This window comes from Leucoraja erinacea, chromosome 15 (genome assembly GCF_028641065.1).
Source record: "Leucoraja erinacea ecotype New England chromosome 15, Leri_hhj_1, whole genome shotgun sequence".
In the NCBI taxonomy this organism is placed as follows: domain Eukaryota; kingdom Metazoa; phylum Chordata; class Chondrichthyes; order Rajiformes; family Rajidae; genus Leucoraja; species Leucoraja erinaceus.
This window is the reverse complement of record NC_073391.1, coordinates 42,591,543-42,601,848: the sequence shown is the minus strand read 5'-3', so window position 1 is coordinate 42,601,848 and position 10,306 is coordinate 42,591,543. Positions and strand designations below refer to the sequence as shown.

Sequence of the window (10,306 nt, the reverse complement as noted above, 5' to 3'; positions counted from 1 at the left end):
CAACTACCTTCTGTGGCAGAGAATTCCATGATGTGTAAAAAATGATGTTCCATCTCGGTCCTAAAAGACTAAAACTAATTTCTGGACTTCTCCAACATCGGGAATAATGATCTAGCCTGTCCAACCCCTTAAGAATTTTGTAAGTTTCCCCCCCTCAATCTTCTGCATCTAGCGTGTAAGATACATGATAAGGAATAACTTTTAGTGCAAGGTAAAGCCAGTAACGTCCAATCAAATATAGTCTGAGGCTCACCAATGAGGTGGATAATAGTTCACGACTGCTCTCAGGTTGTGGTAGGATAGTTCAGTTGTCTGATAACAGCTGGAAATAAACTGTCCCTGAATCTGGAGGTGTACATTTTCACACCTTTTTTTATCATCTAAAAATTTTTTTTAAATTGTTCTTTGTTTTCTAAAAGGCAATGAATTAATGAATTGGGGCAGGACAGCGGGAGAGTTGCTGCCTTACAGTGCCAGAGACCCGGGTTCGCTCCTGACTACAGGTGCTGTCTGTATAGAGTTTGTACGTTCCCCTTGCGACCACGTGGGTTTTTTCCAGGTGCTCGGTTTCCTCTCACATTCCAAAGACGAACAGGTTTGTAGGTTAATTGGCTTTGGTTACATTCTGAATTGTTCTTAGTGTGTAGGAGAGTGCTGGTGTACGGGAATCGCTGATCAGCACGGGCTCAGTGGGCCGAAGGGCCTGTTTCCACGTTGTATCTCAAAAGTAAAGTCTAAAAGTAAATTTGTAAAACATAGAATAGTACAGCACAGGAACTGGGCCTTCATCCCACAATATCTTTGCGGAACATGATGCCAAGATAAACTAATTGCCTCCACATGATATGAAGAAGGGTCCTGATCCAAGACGTCACCTATCCATGTTCTCCAGAGATGCTGCTGAGTTACTCCAGCACCTTGTGACTTTTCTTGTAAACAATCACCTGTAGTTCCTTGTGTCTATAATCAAGTCTAACGCTATTCTCATGGCCTATCTCCCTCCTAACCCCATTCTCCTTTCTCCCGAAAAACACCCGTACTAATCCAATCTACTTGGTCCGCCTCCACACTTGGCCTCCACAGCCTGGCGGCAAATAATTACAGAGATTCACCACCCTCTGACTAAAGAAATCTCTCCACATCTCCTTCCTAAAAGAACGCTGTTTAATTCTGAGGCTATGACCTCTAGTCCTAGACTCTCCCACTAGTGGAAACATTCTCTCCGCATCCTCTCTATCCAATTCCTCCATTCCCTGCACATGTGCCTATCTAAATCTGTCTATTGTGCCGATCAATGACCTTCTATCCCTTTTTTCCGCAGATGTGTCTGTCTAAAATCCTCTTAAACACCACTGTCAAAGGTCCCTGAACTGCATCAATGAACTGCAATGCCGGAAGGGAATGTGCATTGAAATTGAGTTACTTGGGCGTTACACTGCACAAAAGCGAATAAATGACACTATTTAAATGTTTTAAAGAACTGAAGCATTTCTTTCTGTTGGATTCTGCGACTCTGAGAACAGTCTTTCCGCTGTCATTTGCAGTTATAACATTATTTATAAGATGGCTCAGCGGTAAAGTTCCTGCCTTACAGCGCTAGGGTCCCGGGTTCGATCCTGACTACAGGAGATATCTGTACGGAGTTTGTACGTTCTCCCTGTGACCGCGTGGGTTTTCTCCGGGTGCTCCAGTTTCCTCCCACATTCCAAAGACGTTCAGGTTTGTAGATTAATTGGCTTCTGTAAATTGTCCTCAGTGTGTAGGGTAGAACTAGTGTACGGGGTGATTGCTGGTCAGAGCAGACCTGAAGGGCCGAAGGGCCCGTTTCCTTGCTGTATCTCTAAAGTTAAACATTTGGACAGGTATATGGGTAGGAAAGGTTTAGAAGGATGTGGGAAGGTGGGGTTTGCATAGATCATGTATTCATGTAAATCATGTATTGTCTTTTCGCTGACTGGTTAGCATGCAACAAAATATTTTCACTGCATCTCGGTGCATGTGACATAAACTAAAAATGAACTGAAACTGAACTGGACTTGAAAATGGGGTCAAATCAGGCAACTCTGTATGCAGTGTGCTACTGCTATTCACTTGTACTGTATCTGAGGTGCTTACTTAATATTTAAGTGCTTATGTATAGTGATACCTGTACAACTGAATACAAAAATGAATTTCACTGTACCTCTGTATGTGTGACAAATAAAGTGCCATTGACCCTAGAGGGGGCATCTTTGTCGGCTTGGGCAAGTTGGGCACACTTTTGAAAATGACAGCAACTAATAAATTAAATATGAATTTTTCCAGCAGTTTTGCCTGTCTTTCACTCACAGTTTTTGGAAACTCACCCCAAAATTTAGAAAGAGCTGGAACTATCTTGACTGCTGCCTGATATTTAGTTTGTTGCGTGGGTAACTACTTAGTTGGACAGCATTACAAGGGAGGGAGGGGTTAGATGGTACATCTGTCTCACGCACTAGAAAGTGGAACAATTTTAAAAAAATTATAATTTAAATCAAGAATTGGGTGAATGACGATGTATTTTCAACTGCCCATGTTACATTGTTGCATTGTGTACAAGTTGCAAGGGGCTCATAACAATTAAAGATATATGGCACAAAAACTTGCACATTGTAAGAACAATCTTGGACAGATTTAGCAGAGCTGTCTTTTACATCCCATCAGATTTTGGAAATGTAATTAAAAGGAGCGGCAGATGCTGGTTTATACCATAGACACAAAATACTGGAGGAACTCAGTCAGGCAGCATCTCTGGAAAAAAATGGATAAGTGGCATTACTTATTCTGAACTTTTTTGTTAGTGTTTACTGTGGCGTTTAACGGAATATTATGTTTACATATCTGTTGTGCTGCTGTAGTTAAGAATTGAATTGCACTATTGTCTATTTATTTGTTTTAATATGGCGAGGGGTGATCTTATAGAGATGTATAAAACCATGAGAGGAATAGATCGGGGAGATGCAGAGTCTCTTGCCCAGAGAATGTAAATCGAGGACCAGAGGGCATAGGTTTAAGGTGAAGGGAAAAATATTTAATAGTCATCTGAGGGGTAACGTATTCACACAAAGGATGGTGGGTGTATGGAACAAACTGCCAGAAGAGGTAGTTGAGTCTATCCCAACGTTGGACTATCCCAACGTTTAAGAAACATTTATGTTTCATAATGGATAGGACAGGGTTGTTGGGATATGGACCAAATGCAGGCAGGTGGGACTAGTGTAGCTGGGATATGTTGGCCGGTGTGGGCAAGTTGGGCCGAAGGGCCTGTTTCCACACCGTATCACTCTATGTCTCCAATATATGTACTGAACTTTTTTTTGGTGAAGAAGCAGGGTCTGGGTCTGGACCTGAAATGTCACCCATGCCTTCTCTCCAGAGATGCTGCCTCTCCCTCTGAGTTACTCCAGCATTTTGTGTCTATTTGTGTTTATTATGGATTTCACATAATACAATGTTTGCATTTCTGTTGTGCTACTGCTGGCAAGATTTTTAAGGTATAATTCTGTATTGGGGACTCACTGTAAAACACTGTGGGCTCTCTGGTAGTAGGGAGGTGGTGTCTTGCAGCAACCCCGGGCAAAGCTTCGCTCGGCCAGCCCACAAGGGACGGTCCAGGTGCCACGGCGTGGGGCTGGCGGACTCGGCGGGGTGACCGGTTGAAGCGATGGCCCGGGTGCTGGTGGTCGGCGCCGGTCTGACGGGCGGCCTGTGCGCCGCGCTGCTGCTGCGGCTGCGGGGGCGGATGCGGGTCGCCGTGTGGGAGGCGGCGAGAGGCCCAGGTCCGCGCCACGTGACCGCGGCGGCGGGGTGGTGCAGTTACCCGGGGAGGGCGGCAGGGGGCGAGCGAGCGAGAGGGGAGAGGGAGGGATAGAAGATGAGAGAGGGAGGGGGAGAGATGGAGAGAGAGAGAGAGAGAGGGAGAGGGAGAGAAGGTGAGAGAGGGAGGGAGAGGGGAGAGAGAGAGGGGAGAGAGGGAAGAGAGAGAGGAGGGGGAGAGAGAGAGAGGAGAGAGAGGCAAGAGAGGGAAAGAGAGGGGAGAGAGAGAGGGAGAGCAGAGAGAGAGATGGGGAGAGGGAGAGAGAGAGGAGGGAGGGAGTGAGAGAGAGGGGGAGGGAGAGGGAGAGGGAGAGAAGGTGAGTGGGAGGGGGAGGGGAGAGAGGGAGGGTTAGAGAGAGAGAAGGAGAGAGGAGGGGGAGAGAGGGAAGGTTAGAGAGAGAGAGATGGGAGGGAGAGAAGGTGAGAAGGAGAGAGAGTGGGAGAGGGAGAAAGAAGGGGTTGGTGAGAGTTAGGGGGAGAGAGGGAGGGGAGAGGTGGGAGGGGGGTAGGTGAGAGGGAGGAGGAGAGAGAGAGAAGGAGAGAGAGAGGGAGGGGGAGAGTTAGAGGGAGAGAAGAGGAGAGAGGGAGGGAGAGAGGTGGTGAGGGGAGGGAGGGCAGAGAGGGGGAGGGAGGGGGCGGGAGAAGGGGGTGAGAGGGGGGGAGAGGGAGGGGGAGAGAGGGAGGGTGAGGGGGAGGGGGAGAACGTGAGGGGAGGGGGAGAAGGCGAGGGGGAAAGAGGGTTAGAGAGAAAGGGAGGGAAGGAGGGAGTTAGAGGGATGGAGAGAGGGGGAGGGAAGGGGGATTCGAGAGGGGGAAGTAAAAAGGGGCAGGGGGAGAGGAGGATGGGCAGGATGGGATGAGAAGGCGAAAAGAGGAGGGTGTGCGGTGGAGGGGAGGGAATGAAGAAGAAGGGAAGGAATGGGAGAGAATGGTGGGGAGGGGAGGGAGGATGGGGGGAATGCAGAGGGGAGATGGGTGGAGGGGGAGAGGATGGTGGGGAGAAGGGTGGGTCAGGGTGGGAGGAGAGGGAGTGCAGTGGTGAAAGAGAATGGGGCAGGGAACGAGAGGGAAAAGGGGGGAGAGGGGGAAAATGGAGAAGAGCCACTACTCCTGGCGGTTTAGTTTGTTTAAAGATACAGAATTGATACAGAGGGTCCATTGAGACCAAGCCAATGTTTGATCACCCGTTCACACTAGTTCTATGTAATCCCACTTTCGCATCCACTCCCTGCACACTGGAGGCAATTTTAAATGCACCAATAATTAACTTCCAAACCTGCAAGTCTTTGGGACGTAGGGAGGAAACCCACAGGGTCACAGGGAGACCGTGCAAACTCCAAACACAGACAGCACCTGAGGTCAGGATCGAACCCGGGTCTCTAGTGCTGTGAGGCAGCGACTCTACCAGCTGCACCACTGTGCTTATTTTAGTTTTTAGTTTGGAGATACAGCGCGGAAACAGGCCCTTCAGCCCACCGAGTCCGCACCGACCAGCAATCCGCACACATTAATGCTAGGGACAATTTGACATTTACACCAGGCCAATCAACCGATAAACCTGTACGTCTTTGGAGTGTGGGAGGAAAACGAAGATCTCAGAGAAAACCCACGGGCTCACGGGGAGAACGTACAAATTCCGTACAGACAGCACCTGTAGTTGGGATCGAATCCAGGACTCTGGAGATGTAAGCGCTGTAAGGCAGCAACTCTACAGCTGCGCCACTGTGCCACCACAAAAGGAGGTCGGAGAAAAAGGAATAGGTGACGATTTGGGTTGAGACCCTTCTTCAGGCAGAGAGTCAAGGGAGAGGAAAACTAAATATACTTTGTACCTTTCATTCATTTGTTCTTTATACCTCTTATCTTAAGTGTCCCTCCCCCCTGACTGTCTGAAGAAGGGTCTCAACCCGAAACATCACCTATTCCTTTTCTCCAGAGATGCTGCCGTACAGACAAGCACCCGTAGTCGGGATCGAACCCGGGTCTCAAATGCTGTGAGGCAGCAACTCTACCGCTGCGACACAGTGCCTCCTCTGCTGCGATAGCGTGAGAAACTTTGCGCGCTATCAAGGCAAAATTGTACCACTCCACACTTCAAGGGTGGTGCAAGAGAGAAGAAGAAATGGAATATAACGTTGCTCTGACAGAGAATGTGTAGAGAAAAGTGTAGGAACCGCAACCAGGTAGATTGAAACATTGGTGCACAAACTCATGATCGAATCACAGGTACCTCATTGAAATATGTCGAAACGGTAGTAAAGAAAGCAAACTCAATGCTAGCATTTATTTCAGGAGAGCTTGTATATAAAAACAGGGATGCAATTCTGAGGCTCCAGAAGACCCCATTAGGAATATAGTGAGCAATTTTGGGCACCAATGTTTGAGGAAAAATGTGCTGGCTCTGGAGGGGGTCCAGAAGAGGTTTACAAGAATGATGCCAGGAATGAGTGGGTTAACCTATGATGAGCGTTTATCAGCACACGGCCAATATTCACGGGAGTTTATACTAATGAGCGGAGACCTCATTGAAACATACAGAATAGCGAAAGGCTCGGATAGAGTGGATGTGGAGAGGATGTTTCCACTAGTGGGAGAGTCTTGGACTAGGGATCAGAGCTTCAGAATCAAAGGACGTTCTTTTAGGAAGGAGAAGAGGAGATATTTCTTTAGTCAGAGTGGTTGTGAATCTGGAATTCAATGAGGAGGCCAAGACAGTGGATATTTTTAAGATAGATAGATTCTTGATTAGTACAGGGGTCAGAGGTTATGGGGAGATAAGGCAGGAGAATGGGGTTAGGATGAGGAGATAAATCAGCCATGATTGAATGGTGGAGTAGACTTGATGGGCCAAATAGCCTTGTTCTACTCCTATCATTTATGACCTTATATGAACGTGTCATAATTTGCAGAGGAACTGGAAATTTAAGGAAATAAAAACAATCTGAGGGGAAAAAAAGGTACTAAGCTATGTTAAACGCCTACTGATTCTGGGAAGAAATTCATAGTTAATGCTGCTCTGCAGCATTTACTGTGAATACGATTTTGCAGACGTTTGCAATTCCAAATGATACGTCGCTCATGCTTGCAAGCCGATTGTACTGTGGATTAAAACAAAGAAACTGATTGTGTGGGAAGGAACTGTGGATAGGCACAAAATACTGGAGTAACCCAGCGGGTCAGTCAGCATCTCTGGAGAGAAGGAATGGGTTATGTTTCGGGTCAAGACCCTTCAGGCATTCGTACACAACGAACTGCAATCGCTGGTTTCCACCGAAGATAGACACAAAATGCTGGAGTAACTCAGCGGGTCTGGCAGCATCACTGGAGAGAAGGAATAGGTGACGTTTCGGGTTGGAACCCTGAGCCCAGACAGCCTGTGGAAGGGATCGGACCCGAAACGTCACCTATTTTCCCCAGAGATGTTGCCTGACCCGCTGAGTTGCTCCAGTACTTTGTGGTTATCAAAAGAACTGATTGTTGACTTTAGAAGAGTTATGTCATAAGGGATAAGAGTAGAATTAGGCCATTTGGCCCATCAAGTCTACTCCGCCATTCAATCATGGCTGATCTATCTCTCAAATTCTCCTGCCGAAGGCCGATGATCCACAAACCTGTCTTCATCAATGGGTCGGTGGTGGAGAGAATCAACAACATCATGTAAATGGGCATGTATATCTCCGAGGATTTGACCTGGCCCCAGCACATTGATTGCAATCGTTAAGAAAACCCATCGCCTCTACCTCTTCACAATATGGACCAACTATATCTTGAACTTCTCCAGGTGTTGGGTAGAGAGCAGATTCACCGGTGGGAATCACGGACTGGTTTGTGAACTCGAACACCAACCGGACTGGAGATTGTTGCAAAGAGTGCTGCACACCCACTGGTTCTTGGATGAAATTCGTAGCATCGCTCAATGCTGCTCTGCAGTGCTGCTCTTGCAGACGTTTGCAATTCCAAATGATACATCGCTCATGCAGTGTGTCATTAGTTCAGCTTGAAGGTAGACACAAAATGTTGGAGTAACTCAGCGGGACAGGCAGCATATCTGGAGAGAACGAATGGGCAACGTTTCGGGTCGAGACCCATCTTATTTCAATTTAGAGATACAGCGCGGTAAACAGGCCCTACGGCCCACCGTGTCCGCGCCGACCACCGATCCCCGCACACTAACACCATCCTACACACACTAGGGGACAATTACATATTCACCAAGCCACCTACATAACTGTAACGTCTTTGAGTATGGTAGGCTCGGCGCGGGGCTCTGGTCCAGCAGCGGCCTCTGCATCACCAGGTCGGGGGGTAGGGGGAGAATTCACCAAGCCAATTAGCCTACATAACTGTACGTCTTTGGAGTTTGGGAGGAAACCGAAGATCTTGGAGAAAACCCACATGGTCATGGGGAGAACGCACAAACTCCCTACAAACAAGCACCCGTAGTCGGGACTGAACCTGGGTCTCCGGCGTTGCTGGTGCTGTAAGGCAGCAACTCTATCGCTGTGCCGCTCAAGTGATTATTGCAAAAAGTGGCCCAGTCCACAGGTATTGACCTTCCCACCATCGAAGGGATCTACAGGTGCTGCTGGCTCAAACCTGCCCACCGAGTCCGCATCGACCAGCGATCAAGTCAAATGCATACAAGATGTGCAGTGAAATGAAAGTGGCAATGCCAGCAGGATTGTGCAAAACAACGAACCAAACAGAACCAGTATTTACATTAAAAAAAAAGACACAACAGTAAATTAGTCCCTGATGAGATCAGAGTTTACAGTCCTAATGGCTTGTGGGAAGAAACGCCGTCTCATCTTCCCTGTTTTCGCAGCGTGACGGGGAGGCGCTTGCCAGACCGTAGCAGCTGTAACAGTCCGTTGCTGGGGTGGTAGGGGTCCCCCATAATGTTGCTGGCTCTGGATCTGCACCTCCTGGTGTATAGGTCCTGCAGGGCGGTGAGTGCAGTTCCCAGGCCTGTCTACACTGACCTCTGTAGTCATGAAGACCCTTGAAAGGCGTGCTGGCCAAGCTGAAAAATATCACAAACCCACGCAGTTTGTACATCGGGCCAATAGATCTGTGGATGACGCAGTCAACCTGGGCTTTACCTTAATCCTCCAGCACCTAGACCGCCAGGGGTGCCTATGCGAGGATTTTGTTTGTTGATTTTAGCTCTGCATTCAACACAATTTTGCCAGAGCTACTACACTCCAAACTTTCCGAGTTGACTGTGCCTGAACCCGTTTGTCGGTGGATCACCAGCTTTCTGACAGACAGGAAGCAGCATGTGAGGTTGGGAATGCAGATCTCGGACCTGCAAACCCTCAGCATAGGAGCACCGCAAGGCTGCATACTCTCCCCTCTACTCTACACCAATAACTGCACTTCCACTGACTCCTCTGTCAAGCTTCTCAAGTTTGTGGACGACACAACCCTGATTGGACTGATCGAGGATGGGGAGGAATCTGCCTACAGACAGGAAGTGTCACAGCTGGCGTCCTGGTGCCATCGCAACAACCTGGAGCTCAATGCTCTTATGACAGTGGAATTGATTGTATACTTTAGGAGAGCTCCCCCTCCCCTCACTCCACTCATCATCAACAACACCACAGTCACTTCTGTGGAGTCTTTTAAGTTCCTGGGAACCATCATCTCCAAGGAACTTAAGTGGGGGGCTACCATCGATTCCACAGTCAAAAAGACACAACAGAAGGATGTACTTCCTGCGGCAGCTGAGGAAGCACAATCTGCCAACCGCAATGATGGTCCAATTCTACACGGCCATCGTAGAGTCTGTTCTCACCTTCTGCATCATGGTCTGGTTTGGCTCAGCCACCAAGCACGACACCTGGAGGCTGCAGCGAATCGTCCGATCAGCAGAGAAGGTTATTGGCTGCAACCTTCCCTCCATTGACGAACTGTACACTGCAAGGGCCAGGAAGCGAGCGGGCAAGATCATCTCTGACCCCTCTCATCCTGACCACAAACTCTTTCAATCACTTCCCTCTGGAAGACGACTCCGCAATTTGACCGCGGGGTGATGGAATATCCCGGACCGGGCGGTAAAAAGCCCCGCGAACGGGCCGATTCAAGCTCCGCTCTATGATCTTTGCTCCACCAGAATGTCTCCCTCCTCCAATCACCGCGCTCTATCCTCAGTCCCACCATCCTACTTCTGCCTCTGACTGACACCCCCCTCCTCCAATCATCACACTGAATCATCATGGTCCCCTACCCCCCCCCCCCCCCCCCCCCCCATCATGCCTGCAGAATCATAAGGAATGTCAATGCTAAACCCAAAACCTTTTTGTTTCAAGGAGGAAGAATGAACACAAGCAGAGATCCGCACGACTCAAACTGCACAGCAGATCTGGGAGCACAGTACATCACAGCGACCCCGTACTTCGCTGAGAAGCATCAAAGGTACTAGTTGAGGTTTTGTTTTAGTTTAGAGATACGGCGCGGAAACAGATCCTTC

The 10,306-nt window shown here is 48.6% G+C and overlaps 1 protein-coding gene across 2 annotated transcripts in view; it reads left to right on the top strand.

Annotated features, from left to right (window-relative positions):
• Positions 1-3,595: 3,595 nt before the first annotated feature.
• rnls (renalase, FAD-dependent amine oxidase) overlaps positions 3,596-10,306 on the top strand; it is a 93,834-nt gene continuing 87,123 nt past the window's right edge. Inside the window, exons 1-2 of one of the 2 annotated variants that reach the window (XM_055647263.1) lie at positions 3,596-3,797; positions 10,146-10,251. In XM_055647263.1, the coding sequence (XP_055503238.1) occupies positions 3,683-3,797; positions 10,146-10,251 (221 nt within the window). In that variant the 5' untranslated portion in view covers positions 3,596-3,682. The remainder of the gene's footprint in view (positions 3,798-10,145; positions 10,252-10,306) is intronic. The other variant, XM_055647262.1, reaches the window with a different exon arrangement.